The sequence below is a fragment of the Narcine bancroftii genome, chromosome 11 (assembly GCF_036971445.1).
Source record: "Narcine bancroftii isolate sNarBan1 chromosome 11, sNarBan1.hap1, whole genome shotgun sequence".
NCBI lineage: Eukaryota > Metazoa > Chordata > Chondrichthyes > Torpediniformes > Narcinidae > Narcine > Narcine bancroftii.
The window spans coordinates 9,982,106-10,000,714 of record NC_091479.1 but is presented as its reverse complement, the minus strand read 5'-3'; the positions used below and the strand labels follow the sequence as shown (position 1 = coordinate 10,000,714).

At 44.1% G+C, this 18,609-nt stretch overlaps 1 protein-coding gene across 1 annotated transcript; it reads left to right on the top strand.

The window, feature by feature from the left end:
• Positions 1–4,502: 4,502 nt before the first annotated feature.
• On the top strand, positions 4,503–17,953 carry LOC138745474 (insulin gene enhancer protein ISL-1-like). Its single transcript, XM_069902546.1, has 6 exons — positions 4,503–4,662; positions 4,904–5,093; positions 5,406–5,662; positions 7,012–7,289; positions 10,111–10,278; positions 17,147–17,953. Exons 1-6 carry the CDS (start codon positions 4,569–4,571, stop codon positions 17,261–17,263), a joined length of 1,104 nt encoding a protein of 367 aa, XP_069758647.1. The 5' UTR covers positions 4,503–4,568; the 3' UTR covers positions 17,264–17,953.
• The last annotated feature ends 656 nt before the right edge of the window (positions 17,954–18,609 follow it).

Below are 18,609 nucleotides of genomic sequence, written 5' to 3'. Positions count from 1 at the left end.
CTTGCCAACCAAGCTCGTCTCGCTTGTCTGCTTTTGGTCCAGTGGTCCTCAATCTCCCCCCCCCCCCCCCAAACTCACATACCACCTTAAGTAATCCCTTACTACCGTCGCATAGGATGTTCTGTGGTCAGTCAGTAAGGGATTACTTAAGGTGGTACCGGAGTTGAAGGAACTAAGTGCTGAGAAGCATCCAACTCGCACAGCTGCATCCTCGTCTCCGTCCGGTAACTAAACGGAGAGTTCCAATCATTTCTGTGTTCAGAACCGTCCAGATGTGGCAAAGGAAGAATCTAAACCATTGCAGCTACCGGAGTCATGTCACAGATGTTGGGCAGTGGTGGCTCCAACAGATAGAAGGGAAGAGGTCCACATAACAAAATACTGGCACTGGCAAGGTATTCTGAAAACATCCCCCGCCACATTTTAAATGCACTTCTGGGTTAAAAGAAAAACGGAGAAGAGGTCCTCCATTTGAAACGCGCTTTCCATCCCGCTCGCTGACCGACCTGCTGAGCAGTGTCCGTTTTTATTTCAGGTTTCCGGTATCTGCAGTATTTGACTTTGCCCCGAAAGTGGTGGGTTGAACACGAGATACCGTTCCGCGTCTTCCAAGAGACTTTAGTGGCTGCAAGGCGCGGGGTGAATGTGACCACCTCGAAGCTCACCCTGCCTTTTGTGGGGTTCTGGCTGGGGATTTGCCGCTGTAAATTTCTCCAGATCCAGTTCTTGGTGTTTTTCAGATCCGTTTATTGATCCTGAAATGTTTGGGGGCAGGTCGCGTAAATCGCTGATCACTTCTGACAGTTTCTAGACAAGGTGGGCGAGAACTTCGCTGCCTGTTCTATTCCCCCCCCCCTCCCCCCTCCCACGGAGAGCACACTTGTTCCACTGAGGATCATCGCCGGATACTTTCCCACTCCTCGTCCTCTTTATCTGCTCAATTCGATTTCATTTTCAGGGAGGAAGGTAAGGAGATTTTCCGGTCATCAGTGACTATTAACGATGACCTCACGATCAGCCACCAGGACAGTTTTCCCCTCTCATTTACCACTGATAAATAATGTGAAATTGAGAAACAATTGTGGAATGTATCTGTTATATCTCTTTGCTTCGAGCCAAACCCGGGGCTCGGTCAACCCAGGGTCATTAAAAAAATGTAGTTGTTCTACCATGAACTCTTCCCAGGAACTTCCTCAAGGTATCAGCAAGTTTGTAGCCTTGCTTTAAATTAATTTGATTGTTTTGTTCAGTGCAACGCCCACATTTAAAATAACGAGAGGCCTAGAAATCCATAAAATGCACCAGCTTGCACGTTTTTCCGGGAGACAACCAACGATTTTTCTGACTTGATTCAATGCTAAGTCTTCACTCGTTCCGGCTCTCGATGTTGTGCCGACCCATCTATTCTTACCAAAAAGAACATTCCTTCTTCGGAACTCTCTATTTTCCTTTCATCCGTGGGCCTGTCTAAGAGTCCCTTAAATGCCCCTAATGTTCCAGCTTCCATCACCACCCCCTGGCAAGGCATTCCAGGTACCCACAACTCTGTGTTAAAGAAAACTTACCCTGATGTCTCCCCTAAACTTTCCACCCTTCACTTTGTACAGATGTCCTCTGGTGTCTGCTACTCCCGCCCTGTCTATGCCCCTCCGAATCTTGTAGACTTCTATCAAGTCCCCTCTCATCCTTCTCCACTCCAGAGTCCCAACTCTGCTCACCTTGCCTCCTAAGACTCTTTCCAATCCAGGCTGCAACCTGGGATATCTCCTCTGCACTCTCTCTATTACCCCGACAACGGCCGCCCCTCCATTGCAGAGGGCGAATGATCCATGGATCTTACCAGCAACGGGGCAAATTCCCACGCTCTGATTGTCAGGAAAGTCTAGCCACTGGGCCAAATGACTTGAAACTAAACAGAAAATAAATGGTGACGGGCAAGTCCAACCTGCAACACGTTGGATCTGTCTATAAATTACACAAATGTCTGAACAGCGAGAACTTAAAGGAAACCGCAAACGCATTAAAATAGTTTGTGGGCAATAGAAATGTTTGTTCTCTTTATTCCACCAGGCGGCGCCCTAGCACGGCCTCTTTGGCATAGTCTAAATGACTGAGTCGCTGCAGCTCTTCTATAAAACCTATGAGTGTTGCATTTTTCAATGGTGTAGATTACATTGGTCCTTTTCACCAGGTAGAGCACGTGTGAACAGTTATCATATTCTATCTATCACCAAACAACTATTGGAAACTTGATTTACTCTTGCTTATCTCTGACCTGTGAACAATAATCAATCTGCCCACGAAAGTGGACGCATTAAAATGAGTCTTTGCATTAAAAATTCAAACCCTCTTTTTTTTTGGCAGGCGAATTCAAATTGGAAGTACCTTCATTTCAGATCACCGCCCAAACCTTTTTGCCATTTCAGAAGCATTAATATTTTATATGTATCGCAAGAGGAACAGATTTAATAGAACTCCGCGGTCAGAGAAACATCCAAGCATTTGTCTCTTATTTTGACTTAGTAAAGTCTCAAGGAAGGAAGTAAAACATGAAACTCTTCAGGCTCCGCGGTGGAAGGAAAAACACAGAATGGTGGAGAAACTCAGCAGGTCAGACAGTGTCCTTTATGTAGCAAAAAGATACAGGACCAACGTTTCGGGCTTGAGCCCTTCCTCAAGGCGCATTGAAGCGTTGGTTTTGTATCTTTCCCTTTATACTATTTGACCTGCTGAGTTTCTCCAGCATTGTGTGGGTTTTTTTTGCATGGAAAGACTGACCGTAAAAATGTAACAGCTAAAAAAAAAGGTCTTCTTTTAATGTGATAAATCTTCTCGCCAAAACGTCTTTCCAACAACTTATGTCGAACGAATTATGTCGAACAAATTTCCTGATTTCTTGGACATAATACTAGCGAGTTTGTCGGAGTAAAACACGAAATGTCGAAGTAAAACAGGGTCCTTTATACAGCAAAGATAAAGGATACTTAACCAAGGGGCTTGAGCCCTTCCTCAAGGTTGCAGCCTTGCTTTAAATTAATTTGAATGTTTTGTTCTGTGCAGCACCTACATTTAAAATAATGAGAGGGCGAGAAATCCATAAAATGCACCAACTTACACGTTTTTTTTCCGGGAGACAACCAACGATTTTTCTGACTTGATTCAATGCTCAGTCTTCCCTCGTTCCCGGTTCTTTTTGAAGGATAATTTCTCCACTTCATGCTCAAACTTGGATCACTGCAATAATTCACACGAAATTACAGGCAGGGGTGAAAGAAACGACGCCGTTTCACCCCACAAAATTGCTGGCCGTGACTGCTTTATTTTCACTCAGACCCCTATTTTGTTAGGCTCTAACGAGCTGAAACGCAGCCGCAAATAATACTCTCCTTGTCCACCACATCTTTAATCCACAAAGCATTGTGTTAATCGAAAAATAAACGATTGTATTTTAGAATGGTATATAAAACAGGAGACATGGGCTCATCCAGCCTCGTGGAGTCCATATAACCGTTTACAGCACGGAAACAGGCCATGTCGGTACCGGTTCACTTGAACAACTCCACTCGCTCCTCCGTAAGTCATCGGTCTGAATTTCTCCCCCAAAATCTCCTCCTCCAATCCCCTATGTCCCGAGTCCAATGCTCTTCAAGGCGCCGATTATAATACATCCCTATTCTTTCTTTCCCTGGTGTTGCCACGTTGTTTTTCTGAACTACCTTAAATCTTTAAACCTTAGATCTTTGCTTCTGGTTTTGTGTGTGTGTTCCAGGTTGACGAATTTATATATGGGTCTACAGTTGTCCACAATTGAACGCATTCCACCCCCTCCCTTTCTCAAACAGTGTCGTGCTCGATTATTGCAATACAACTCTCTTCATACTACGCCCCTGAGTGAACGGCAAACGAGATTTAAACACAGTCCTCAGTTTAAATTCAACAATCCCAGGGGTTTGAGCATTTAAGTGACTCACGTGTTATTTCTTTTTCTTCGGGTTAACAATAACACTGAGATTCGATATCTCCTCAAACCCTTCAAACTGTTGTAAACAAATTTTGCGGCCCTATATTACAATGTCATTTGTATTTTTAAATACGTTTTTTTTTCCCCCTGGTGCTTTCAACATAACCGTTTAATAAATACAGCATTGAAAATGCCAGATATATCTTCTGCTTGCAAGCATCGGAATACCTGCACGATATTTTAGTGAAATGCTGGCTACAAAACTCTCAGGGCAGGCAGGATCCAACTGGTTGCAAAACGGTTACAATCGGTCAATTTTGCAGGGGGGGGGGGGCGCGACTCTTTCCGACACATGAACATTTCCAGCCAATTGCTGGGCACCGCTCGGTGTATTTCACCCCCTCCCCACTTCCCTTTGTGATGTCAATATCTGGGCTCTCAAGCCCTGCGGTGGCTCCTTGCGTCGTGACGCCGTGGAGTGAGAAGGGGGCGTGGGGAGAAGGGGGGAGGGGAGGGGGAGAAAACACAATGTGCAGTTAACCCCAAAGACTTGTTATCAGGCATCTCCACAGTTTGCCGCCGATCTTTCACCGCAGTTTTAACACTTATGGTTGTTGGAATCGGTCTCTTAATCCTGTTCTGTATGGTGGACATTATTTTTAACACACCTTTCCTCGGTGCTATGGGGGATCGTTGCAAAAGTAAGTAACTTGCTTGCAAAAATGCAAAAATTCTTTCCCCCATAATATGCAGACTAATTTTTCCGACATATACAAATATCACACTATTCGACCAGCCACTGGCGCTATTTTTAAGCTAAAGTTGACATAACTGTGTGTATGTTCAGAAATGCGTCCTGATTGTTCAGATGCAACTGCAGAATGAGGTAAAGGTGCAAATATGTGGCCAAGTTCATGCTCAGTCGATGTTCTGTGCTGTCAGGGAAACATGGAATAGCCCTGTGCGTCGGCTGTGGAAGTCAGATCCACGACCAGTACATCCTCCGCGTCTCCCCGGATCTCGAGTGGCACGCCGCATGCCTCAAGTGCGCAGAATGCAGCGAGTACCTGGATGAGAGTTGCACTTGCTTCGTGAAGGACGGCAAGACTTACTGCAAAAGGGACTACATTCGGTGAGGAAAAGACGACTTCTCTTCAAAGGAAAAGGTGGGGAAGGGGGAATCAACTCAGGATGACATGGCAACAGTTGGAATGGAGTGGGAGCTCCGTTCAGAATCTGCGGCCACGCCAACCAACCAGCCCAATTCAACCGCTGAATTTGGGTCAACGCTTTTAGCTTTTTGCCAAATCCTTTCTGGCTGAGGTTCCTTTACAAATGTTTATTAGCATCTACCAGTCAAGTGATTGATTTCCAATCTGTTTAAAAAACCCTCCAATGTGGTCTTTCGCAGCTAAAATGCGGTGCTTTCTTTCCTCCCTTGTAGGTTATTTGGGACCAAGTGCGCCAAGTGTAACCTGACTTTCAGTAAGAATGATTTAGTTATGAGAGCCCGCAGTCGGGTCTATCACATCGAGTGTTTCCGCTGCGTGGCGTGCAGCCGCCAGCTTATCCCCGGCGATGAGTTCGCCCTCAGGGACGACGAATTGTTCTGCCGGGCCGATCACGACGTGGTGGAGAGAGCCTCGGCTGGGGGAGACCCCCTCAGCCCAGAGCCGACCAGCAGGTCCCTCCAGATGGCAGGTAAAGGAAAAAAAAAATCACCCACAGACAGATTGCATGACCTCCAGCATAAATCTCATGAGCACATTTTTCAATTAGCAAAAGAGGGTGATGGAGGAGCGAGAAAGTGCTGGAAAAACCGCGCAGCCACAAGGGGTTCGGGCAATCGCTGCTCCTCGGGATTGGAAATAATCAGAGATTTGAGCTCCAGCAGAAGTCGAAGCAATTGGAACAGGTCATAATCTTCCATTTTAATATTTGTGACGGTGAAAACAAACGCATTCGAAGGAATAAATGGAGCAGAAAACCCCCTAGAAAATTAGACTGTAAAAAGGGAATTATTAGATGTACAGAACCTATATTTGTGTGTGTGTATATGTGTGCCTATACAGTGTGTGTGTCTGTATATAGAGCACACATATATAGTACATATACAGTATATATATGTGTGTGTATATAGAGCACATATATATATATATAGTACATATGTGTGTTTATGTGTGGATATACAGTATATATATGTGTGTGTGTGTGGATATACAGTATATATATGTGTGTATAGAGCACACATAAATATGTGTGTGTATGTGGATATACAGTATATATATGTGTGTGTATATAGAGCACATATATATAGTACATATGTGTGTGTGTGTGTGGATATACAGTATATATGTGTGTGTGTATAGAGCACACATACATATACCCCTCCATAAATTCGTCCGCGAAGCCAAGCCAAAGAATCTATAGTACATATGTGTGTGTGAATATATAGTACAGAAATAACCAGACATAAAATGCGTCTGATTTTTTTTTAAAAAGGCTTACTTTGGTTAATTGTTGTAACCAGGTCAATCCAAACGAAAAGTTAAACGGCGGCGGGAAATGGACTAAATTCGCACACCGTTTTACCAATATTGTGCCAGATTTATCCCAGCCTTTAAAGGGGCTCGGAGCAAGGGGATTTACAAACGCTTGAGTTCAACTGTGATCCCCCCCAAAAATATTTGATTATCCCGAATTGTCTAGGATTAGAATTCGTTGAAGACGCTTTTAAATTGATGATTTGTAAATACCGATTTTTTCAAAGTCGTTTACCATCAATGTTTAATATAGGTAGCTTAAGGGTCATTTCAAATGCATGGGACTTCGGTCAAGCTATTGTGTGCCCTCGACATATTCTGATGAACTGTAAAATGTGCACACAAAATGAAGGGTTGGGGTGGGGGGGGGGGGGGATGCGTGCTCGTGGGAAGTCCATTTCAAGATCTGGGTCGGGGAATGTTACTCGATTTTTCAATAGAACTGCGAGGGGCAAATTTTCGGACATGCAAAACTTTGACGCAGAGTGTGTGGCTGTTGCTTTGCAGCTGAACCCCTCTCGGTTCGACAGCCCCCGCTGAGGTCTCATATTCACAAGCAGCAGGAGAAGACAACCCGGGTACGGACGGTGCTGAATGAGAAACAACTCCACACGTTACGAACCTGCTACGCGGCGAACCCCAGGCCGGACGCACTGATGAAGGAGCAGCTGGTTGAAATGACTGGTCTGAGCCCCAGGGTCATTAGGGTCTGGTTTCAGAACAAACGCTGCAAGGATAAAAAGAAAACGATTCTCATGAAACAAATTCAACATGGGGACAAAACTGTGAGTAACGGGCGCGAAAAGTGAGCGAAAGATTTGTGTTTCAACTCTTAGATACATTAAAGTTATTGAACGATTATGGATGTCGTTGGGAAAGAAATATCCTTATTTTGGGCTCAAGTCAAACACGGAAGTCTGTCGGGCAAACTTGACACAGCAGAGAGAAAGATCAAGGTTTTTGTTCGGGCGCCTGCCCACATTTTGCTCACGACACGTTGATTGTGTAGCTTTACTCTTGTTATAGAAAGGGCACGGAGTTTCTCCAGCATTGTCTGTGTTTTAAAATTGATTTTGGGGGCTTGCATTTGCTTGGTTTGCACTCCTGGAAAACGAGTAGCAGGAAGGTCTGGATTGGAAAGCATGCGTTTAAATTGAACTCATCGCCACCGTTGAGTCTGTCGTGTAAAGTTCTTAGGGAACTTGAAGAGTTTTAAATCAATGTACATATTCCAAGGAAAGCTTTAACCCATCTAAAATGACCGGAGAGTGAATGTTGGGTTAACTGGATATTGAAACAAAATGTTTTATATCTCTTAATCTAAAAAAGGAAGCGAGTTCCTGTTAGAAATCAACCTCACCCACAACCGCAACGGAAGGTCGCTTTTTATTTAAAAGATTGTTTTTTTTTAATCTGGTTGGAGACACATTCGGACCAAGGAGAAAGTCAGTGGCGTGGACTCGTTGGAGACACAGATGTCACCCAAAAATCAAGAGTGATTTAAAGGAGGGGGGTGGAGGAATGTTATAAAAGAAGGAGAAAGAGATTTAACTTTATATCACACATTTCTTTACTGTTGAGTCCCTTGCAACGGTTGGATTAAAATTCAAGCAATCTTTAGGAGAGCCTTGTTCTCTCCCGAGTGAAAATCCATGAGCAAGGATGTCTTTCTGGTTAAAACGGCTGAGACCATTCGTTTGGATTTTGCTGGAAATATTTGTTTGTTGCCGCGGCGCGATTTAAATGAGCAGTGTTACATCGGGGGGTGGGGGAGAGTCATTTACTGAAGGATTCTTGCGGGAGCCCCCTTTACCCGAATGCCCTGAACAGGAAACGTCTCGGCGGCTCAAAGCTTCGCCAATAAATTTGTGACTGGGTTTTCAATGGTGCGAGGGAGTAAAGTGGTCTCCCTCTCCCTCCCCCTCCCCTCCCTCTCTCTCTCTCTCTGTCTCTTTCATCCTCTTTCTATCTGTCTCATCCTCTGACCCTCTCTCTCTCTCTGTTTGCCTGTCTGTCTCTCTGTCTCTTTTATCCTCTTTCTATCTATCTCATTCTCTGACCCCCCCCTCTCTCTCTCTGTTTGCCTGTCTGTCTCTCTGTCTCTTTTATCCTCTTTCTATCTGTCTCATTCTCTGACCCTCTCTCTCTCTCTGTTTGCCTCTGTCTCTCTCTGTCTTTTTTATCCTCTTTCTATCTGTCTCATTCTCTGACCCTCTCTCTCTCTGTTTGCCTCTGTCTCTCTCTGTCTTTTTTATCCTCTTTCTATCTGTCTCATTCTCTGACCCTCTCTCTCTCTGTTTGCCTGTCTGTCTCTCTGTCTCTTTTATCCCCTTGCTGCCTGTCTCATTCTCTGACCCCCTCTCTCTCTGCTTCCCTGTCTGTCTCTCTGTCTCTTTTATACCCTTGCTGCCTGTCTCATTCTCTGACCCCCTCTCTCTGTCTCAGACTCCTCCTTTCTGTCTGCCTATCTCTCTCTCTCTCTGTTTGCCTGTCTGTCTCTCTCTGTCTCTTTTATCCTCTTTCTATCTGTCTCATTCTCTGACCCTCTCTCTCTCTGTTTGCCTGTCTGTCTCTCTGTCTCTTTTATCCCCTTGCTGCCTGTCTCATTCTCTGACCCCCCTCTCTCTGTTTGCCTGTCTGTCTCTCTCTGTCATCCCCTTTCTGTCTGTCTCATTCTCTGACCCACCCCCCCTCTCTGTCTCAGACTCCTCCTTTCTGTCTGCCTGTCTCTCTCTCTCTCTCTCTCTCTCTCTTCCTTCCTTCCTTGTCTATAATCCATTAAAGGGAGCGGCATGCGCTGAGTGCAGGAGAGGTGGTTTTATTGGAAATAAACAGTTTATTTAGACCGGCGCCACACAGAGGGGGGAAGGGCTGCGTTTGTTATTCACCCTTAAACACGCCGGATTATGTAACAATTTATATTGGCTTCGCTTCCCTGACAGTCTGGGCGCTTCTCGTGAAATGGATTTTCTCCTTTCACGAATTCTAAGATCCACGCCTGTGGCTTCCACTGTGTTTAACAGATCGGTCTCTACACCGCCAACGACCTCCAATCATCCAGAGCCAAATATCTAAGGATTCATCAAAACCCCGATAGGTTGATCAGATTACACTGTTAAATGTTTCTATTTTATTTTTTTACAATTAAAAAGAATGAGTATTGCAAAACATTATTTATACGACTGTTTACAAATAGTAGAAATACATATTGGAGACACTCAGCAGGTCGAAGTGTCCTTGGTAAAGCAAAGATAAAGATACATAACCAACGTTTCAAGGAAAGATCCTTATGTGCATGTACCTTTGCTATATCAAGGACACTGTTTGACCTGCTGAGTGTCTCCAGCCTCGTGTGTTTACTTCAACCACCATGTCTGCACAGTTACTTCCTTTCCTTGATACAGCTTATTCTCACAATGTAAAGAAAATACTTCACTCAAGAGGGAGGTGGACTGGAGAGGTTTTGAGTCTGGGGGAGAGGGGGGTTGTTTTCCTGGGTTTCAGATCTTGGTTTGGTCTCTCTCTCTCTCTCTCTCTCTACTTCCTGTTTACTCTTGGCATTGGGAGAGTGATTGAGAGGTCACACTTGCCCTTGTCCTCCCACAGAGCCTACAGGGCTTGACTGGGACGCCGATGGTAGCAGCCAGCCCCATCCGACATGACGGCTCCATCCAGGGGAACACCGTGGAGGTGCAGTCCTATCAACCACCCTGGAAAGCACTCAGTGAGTTTGCACTGCAGACTGACCCGGATCAACCTGCTTTTCAGCAACTGGTGAGTAAGGGGAACGAGGAAGAGAGGGGTGGAGTGATCGTTAATGCAAATCTCTGACCATAACTAGGGTTCCTGGAAAACAATGTGCTTTGGACAGATGCAATAGAAAATCCCTGCAGTCTATAGTTCTGTAAGATTTTGCCTGCAGTATAATTCTGCATTGCATTGTGTAGGTTTGTTATAAGTTCTGGGCTGTGAGCTTCCATGACAGCTAAATAAAAGACAGGTCAACATGCTTTCTGTCCTGGTAGTTTCTTGGGTCATGCACAGATTAACAGAGTTCAGATTCATTGTCAGAGTACATACAGGTTCTTTTTTTTCCTGTGGGCCAGGCAGAATTATTACTTATTAGTAGAGCAAAAAAAAACTGTACCCAACGTACACATGTAAACAACTAAATAGCGAATGTAAACAACAGAGAGAACTTTTTTAAATCAATAAAGTGCACGTACGAGTCCTTAAATGAGTCCCTGATTGAGTTTATTGTTGGGGAGTCAGATGGTAGAGGGGTAGCAGCTGTTGCTCAACCTGGTGGCCTTGTAGCACCGATACCTCTTTCCTGGGTCAAATTTCTTGGGCCATGTACAGTGCACAACCAACATGAAATGGAACTGGGTGATTTTAGAGCCTTAAAATGGGAGGCACAATATTTCTCTGCTGTCACATGCGATGTCCTGTTCTGTTATACTCAGGAGCCAGTTGAGAATTTTAATAGACATCTTCGTAGCATAGTTTAATTTACTGTTATTATTGTTTTGCTGGAGGCTTTATTGGGATGTAACTCTGTCCTCTCAGTCCTCTCATGTAGGTAAACCATCTTGTAGCACAACCATTCTCAACAGCATCCCTATGCTACCTCCCCACCCCACCAACCCTCCCCTGGGGCCGCAGCACATTTAAGTAAAACCCTTGTTTTCTTTTCACCTTGTGTAACATAAATATTCTTTTTTTTAATGTAGTGGGTAGGAGAGAATTACGGACTTGACGGCTTCACAGAGTAGGGAGCCCATAAGAGTCTCGGGGGGGGGGGGGGCATAGCTGAAGGAACGTTGAGAATGGATATAAATCTAGTGCTTGGTGTAGCATGCCTGGTCCCCCGTCGTTTGCTTTGCTGTCGGACACAAGGTATACAGCCGTGATCTTCATTATTGGTGTTCCCCCCCCCCCCTAAACTTGTCATGGACCTTTATATACTTAATATAGGGCTAATAATAGATCTCAGCATATCCTGGAATCATTCAGTGAGAAGGGCCATTGCATCAGCAGGGCAGATAAACCATGCCCTTGACCCAGTGACTGGTAACTGTGAGCTCAAAACTCAGCCCTGTTTAACACCATGTGTTCCTGGGCATTAGATAATATAAGACAAGAATATCAAATGTCCATCATTAAATTGAATGGGACTCCAATGCAATGAGCAAAAGATAAAACACTGGAGGAATTCAGAGACAATAAATCTAAAATCTGTGTTAGGTGCATCACTGCTGTCTTCCCTGTGATGAGTTAACATCTCTGCTAATATCCCTGTCCCTGCTTATGCCTTGAAGAAGGGTTCAGGCCCGAAACATCGGCAATATATCTTTTCCTTTGCAGAAAGACCAGCTGAGATCCTCCAGCATTTTGGTGTGTTTTTACCACACAGCATCTGCCGTGTTTCACTAATATTTAGTGCCAACCAATCAGATTTCAGATTTATTGTCTGAGTACATACAATGACATCACATACAAACCTGAGATTTGTTTTCCTGTGGGCGCGGCTTTTTTTTACCACTTACTAGTGGAGCCAAAAAGAGCTGCACACGTCGTACACATGTCAACAAATAAGACAAACTGACTGTGCAAATACAGAGAGGATTTTTGAAAAAACAATAAAATGCAAAAGTGAGAGTCTTTATACGAGTTCCTGATTGAGTTTGTGGTTGAGGAGTCTGATGGTGGAGGGGGAACAGCTGTTCCTGAACCTGGTGGTGCATAACAATTTATAGGGAATATGTGTAGCCTTTTAGCACAAAAAAATCTATGCATGCACAATTTCAAATGATGTATTTTGTGCACCATATGGAGAGAAGTCTTATATCTATGTTCTTCTTATGTTCTGTAAAATGTCTGAATTACACATAGAAACACACACACACACACACACATCTATATTTGTTATTATTTTTAACATACATACACATCTATCTATGGAGAGTCTTTCAAAATATATTTGGAATATATCAGACAGCATCAGTATTGCAAAGTTCAGAAAAAAAGCAGCAAATTGGGCCACAGAATTAGAACATAGGACAGTACAGGCTCTTTGGTCCTTGATGTTGTGCCAACCTATATATTCCTACCAAAAAGAAGTACTAAAAACCTCCTACCTCATAACCCTCTATTTTTCTTTCATCCCTGACTCTTAAATGCTCCTAATGTTCCAGCTTCCACCACCACACCAGCAAGGCATTCCAGGCACCCACAACTATCTGTTTTTTTAAAAAAACCTTACCCCTGATGTCTCCCCTAATCCTTCCTCCCTTCCCTTTGCACATACGCCCCTGGTGTGTGCTATCCCTACCCTGGGAAAAAGGTGCTGGCTGTCCACCTTATCAATGCCTCTCAGAATCTTGTAAACCACTATTAAGTCTCTTCTTCGCTCCAAAGAGAAAAGTCCCAGCTGTGTTAACTGCGCTCGTGTCATCATTCTTGTCAGCTCACTCGTCTGAGTGCTACTGGAACCATGTAACCTAGTACCACCTGTCGCATGGTAGGGTGATTGGTGACAAAACAGGCCCCCCCTCCACCAGGCTTGGTGCGGAGGGTGGGCTAGACACCCTGCAGGATGAAAAACCTGTCAAAGGGTGTGTGACCCCTCTCATGTGGTCAACGGCCATCTAGCAAGCAAGTGCCATGAAACACGGAAAGGGCATCCCTTGCATTGAAGCTTGGTCTGGCCACTAATTGTTGTCTTGGACCTCACCTGGATCTGGGAGGGGATGTCGAGAGGGTGGGTCTGGACCTGTGCAACCCCTACTCACCTAAATCCATTCACGCACACACTGTTCCTTTCACAGGAGTGGGGTATCCTCATATCAAACCCCATAAAGGAACCATCATCGTCCTATGGGACGGATAGCCAGAAGGAAGAAAGGCCTGTACTAGGTAAAGACCGACTACAGTATTTCATGGATTATCTTTTCCATGCTCTATTTCACTATGTAGGAAAGAAGCTAGAGTTATATTTCTTCCCCAAAATATCAGACTCAACCGGTGCTGTGAACCTGGGGGCCATTATGAGGGACAAACATCATAAAACAGGATGGCCACATTGAAAAGCAGCCTTGCTGATACACAGATAAAGGAAGAGTAACGGACTACCTTTACGACTTGGATGCTGATCTGTAAGATTCTGGCATGTTGTTGCTCATTCTTGGCATCTTCTTGGAAGGAAAATCTTCGAACTCAATAGTCCTCTCAGAAGCAAGGACATTAGTATTGATAAAGCTAAGGAAATGTTGCTGCCTTGCATGGGATAAAAAGCAGCTTCATCCCCAAGGATACACAATCGGGAATAGTGCCCTGAGTCAAAAGGCCACTTAGATGTCCACATCTCCCATTTAAAGGGATCTGATTGCCATGGTAAGGGAGTCTAGGACAAGGGGGCACAACTTCAGGATAAAAGAAGGTCAATTTAAAAGGGAGATATGAAAAAATCTCATTTGTCAGAAGGTCCTGAGTCTGTGGAAGTGAGGTCGTTGGGTGCATTTAAGGCAGAGATTGACCGGTATTTGATTAGTCAGGGCATAAAGGGTTATGGGGAGAAAGCTGGGGAGTGAGGCTGAGTGGAAGGATAGATCGGCTCATGATTAGGTTGGCAGAGCAGATTCGATGAGCCAATGGACCCTATTCTGCACCTATATCTTCTGGTGATGCAATGTGGGAAACAAGGCAAGGTAGTTTGGGATAAGCCACCAAGACTGTGGTTTGGGATAACCCACCAGGATGATCAGTGAGTTTAATAGCTCCTTAAGTACAAGTCAGTACCAAAGGCAAAGCAATTGAATTAAACATCCCCCAACATAATTAGCCTTCAGTTGTGGCATGTGTTAGACTCCCTTATTTAGTCATTAACAGGAATGAGGTACATGAAATGGTTTGAGCAACATTTCACAGCTGGATATCCATGGCAACCAATCAGCCATATATAATATTTATGCTCAGAACATATTTAGGTGGATCATAAATTGCAGTAGATTCTGTATTGATCATATATTTGTGCATTAACAACATATATATGTCCAGGTTCTACATATATACTGTATAAAGACATCATATGTACAATAAATATTTATATCTGATATTATTTCCCTGTACAATATATTTCTGAATCATTTAAGAAAAGCTGGACTGCTTTTTGGTTGCCTCTGTGATTGGAGAAATCCTGTGCTGCATGTCAAATGTTGATGGAGAGGGCCTCAGTTTAACAACTCATCTGACATATGCCAGTCTCTGCAGGGTCATATTTTGCAGCAACAACAAGCTCCGCATTAAATGAAAACCCAATTACATTTTCCAGCAATAGGCACATCGTCAAGTAAATATAAATTTGTGGAGTTTTTTTTTACAAGATATCCAGTTTATTAAAATCTTTACCCATTCATTACGCAAAAACCCACTGAAATACTGGAGGAACTTAGCTGGTCTTTTCCTTAGCGTGTCTATAGAAGACAAAGATAGGGTGCCAATGTTTTGAGCTTAAACCCCTTCTCCAAGGAATGAAGATCCATTATACAGACCAGGTCATGGAAACTTGCCTTTACAGAATTTATGTCAGGAAAAAAAAACTAAAGAAATACATACACCATAGAAACTACAACCTTGTCAATTGTCCAACCCCTTTATATTGTGGGGTGTAAGGAATAGCAACAGCTTTGACCATCACACACTATTGAAGCATATTGAACACTCTGGTATTCTTGTCTGAAGGATGTAGACAGATCACACCAGAAAATAGAAGTGGTCCATTCTGCCACGATACTCCGCAAAACCTCTCTTGCCCTGAAAATGAATGCTTGGAATCACAGAGCTTCCATCAAATTTTAATTATTATCAGAGATTTAAATAAAAATAACAGTACATCAGTCTCCTTTATTAAAACAGTCTTCTTCTACTTTGTTTCCCTTTCTCTATTTGGTTTGACAATCCTGTTCAGAGTCTGAGAGACTAAAAATACTGGGTTTTTTTTTCAGTCTGACCTTTCAAGATCATACTCAGTTATTTATTCCAATTTACTTCTGGCCCAAATGTTTATTGGCGTTGGGCATTTTTTAGACAGTTATCAAATCAAGTCTCAAGTCAAGTTTATTGTCATCTAGTACAAGGTCAACCCAACAAATCTCTGGTCCTCGGTGCAAAACCCACAGACACACAACCAGATATAACACACATACAGACAAACAATATTTATGCAGGAAAATGTTTTTAATCTACACCAATAAAGAAATGAATAAATTTTATTTTGTACATACGAGAATCTCAGATGGTTAGTGGAAGTAGTTCCTTTGGTCATTCAGCATTCTCACGGCCCGTAGGAAGTGAGAACTAGTTTGGTTATTGCATGTCTCCTTGGAAACAGTAGTAAAAAGTGTTGGAAGGAGTTATTAAGAGTTGGACGAGTTTAGATGGACCATTTAATAGAGAACAGTGCTCCGTGCTTTGTGAGCTATACTCTCCCCTCAGTGAAAAGATGGAGGAGCTCAATGGGTCAGACATCCGTGGCCAGTCAACTGTTTGGGTCCAGGTTAATTGAGAGATAAGGGGTCCCGACTTCAGTCGTTGACTGACTATTTCCACCCATTGATGCTGTCTGGCCCACCGCGTCCTCCCTCTTCCCCACTGTTTGCTCTAGATTTCAACATCTGCCCTTTCTGTGTCTCTCGCCTCTTGGTATCAGGTCTCAAAACAGAACAAAGCAAAGACACAAAATCAAAAGTGAAAATAGAATCAGGTGCGGAAATGGGGAATCTGGATGTGAGAAACTCCATCTGAAGGTGAAAGCTGCCATCTCACTGCTTGAGTTTAGAGGAGATTTGTCATCAGTACCTAATAGGCATGAGCAATGATTCCCTTTCTAGGGTCTCTTTAAACTTTACATGGAAGGATGCGAGTAATTGGAAAAAGCTTTAAACAATAACACTGGAAAATTTTTTCAAAAGATTTGCTTTCTGAAGGAAGTTAGTTCAACCGACCTAAAAATGTTTTGCGGCCGATTTTCGTTTGTACTCAGCATCTGATGCCTCTCCTGTCAGTGTCCCGTTAATGGATTCCAGTTGCCCTGACACGCTTTTCCAGGGTAGCAAAGGGAAGGAGTCCAAGTGGGAATGCAGGAAATTAATTTTCAATAACATGTTACACTTCATGTCTTTTTTTTACATGCTTGAAGTAGACTTAAAATACAATAGGAAATCACAAGAAGGGTTATATCTAAAAAGCGTACTTCATAGGAAACTTTCAGGAGATTTTCGCGATCAGCGATCCAAAATCCATAAAATACACCCCAAAATGTTCAGGAAGCAAAATCTTCGTTGTCATTTGAGCAGGTTATGCATCGTCATTCATTATAACAGCCTCCTGCCCATCTGTAAGTAATTGATTTGACCGTGATTTATTTTGGAAGGGTTTCTTTTCGGATTATGAGTTTGTTAGCTCAAGGTGCAACGCCAGGTTTTAGTATCTGACTTAAAGCGCGTTCATTCTTTCATTGGGGACAAACTAAAGGCAATCAGTTCGTCGACAGAGGTTTTAATCCCTGTGAACGCGGCGGGTTTTTAAATAGCGGCGCGTGTTTTACAATCTACAAGCCATGTGTGTTTGGGATTCTCCGCAGGTCACCTTTTCGGAATCGGGCTCCTTACCGAACTCCTCTGGAACTGATGTGACCTCCCTGTCCTCGCAGTTGCCGGATACCCCGAACAGCATGGTTCCCAGCCCCGTGGAGACGTGAAGTGTGGAGTCCGCAGGACCCCTGCCTCGGATGAGGTCGCCGCATGCTCCCGACAACCCCGCATGATCGGAGCGCATCTCCAAGCAAACGAACGGCCCTCCTCGCTCCCGGTTTGGTCTCCTGGAAGGAGACTCGTCATGACTGCCAAAAACAAAACGCACGTGGATTTTTGTTTCAAACTGCCACTCCTCGTTGATCCCCGCGAGTTGTAAATATTGTACATGGAAGCCAAATTAGTCGATGGGAACGGGGGGAGAGAGAGAGAGATACGGTGGGCGCCGGTCTCTTGACAGCCGGACGAGCGAGAAGGGAAAAAAAGGGTTGTTTCCTTACAAACGCCCAGATTGTTGGAACAGCTGATCCCCAGCTTGAAAGTGTTGCATCTCATCCAGAGACCTGATGGGCCATTTCCCGTGACTGGATCCAGGCCGATCCTCTCTCCTCTCCCCTCCCAGAAGTTTAGTTCGTCTTCCGCTCGACCGATTCTGGAGAGATCCTCGACCCAATCTCCTCCCGCTACCCTCACTTTGGTTAAGTCGGCATGACTGGAAAAATCGTGTAATCGTCGGAAACTCTGCCTCCCACCCCCTTCACAAGTTGTAAAGTATATATGCACCAATATGACCGGAGGACAACCCCTTCGTGGACCGAGTAAGTTATTGCTATTTATTGTAAGAACCGCGATTGACACTGGGATTAAATATTTGATCTTAATAAAGAAAATACGTGTCAACTCTGCAGTGTCGTGGAATGCACGCAAATGTCTCAACCACAGCACAACTCCAGATCCAGGGCGAAGCCGAGCTGCCCCCCGGAGGGGGGGGGGTGGGGGGCTGCAGAAGGGAGCGAACGCGTGAGCCCAGAACGTCCGCCCGATTACAAATGGCACAACATCTCTTCGTGACTTTGCCTCCACCGGCCTCTGGTTTGGCTCCAAAAATTAGAGTATAAAATACCTCCAGCGGACGAAAGCAAAAAATCCGCTGAGCAGCATTTAAAAATATATAACCGCCAGCGATATTTAAAACCATTTCAGGCCGATCTATTAAAGGCATCACGAGAAGTTGTGCCAATTCAGCCCTGGACGAGTTTAAGCGGGGGTCCATTTCCTCAACAAATGAAGTCAGACAATGAGACAAAGACAGCCCAACCACTTAATAATGGGCGAGATATAGATAAAAATCCTCCAGCGTCCAATTTATGACCAGAATATTTCCTTCGGGACGAATCGAAATGACAGACGATTTACAAACAGGAGGTTGAGAGATGAAACTCTGATTTCCCAGTCAAACTATTTCTGTTCCATTGGACGCAGAGTTGTAAATCACCTGGGAATGTCTATGAGT

What these genes read in the sequence shown, in the direction of transcription:
- LOC138745474 (XM_069902546.1), top strand. Translation starts at nt 4,569, where the DNA reads ATGGTTGTTGGAATCGGTCTCTTAATCCTGTTCTGTATGGTGGACATT. An exon ending in TATGGGGGATCGTTGCAAAA is followed by an intron (nt 4,663 to 4,903) that starts GTAAGTAACTTG and finishes CTGTGCTGTCAG; the next exon opens with GGAAACATGGAATAGCCCTG. An exon ending in TGCAAAAGGGACTACATTCG is followed by an intron (nt 5,094 to 5,405) that starts GTGAGGAAAAGA and finishes CCTCCCTTGTAG; the next exon opens with GTTATTTGGGACCAAGTGCG.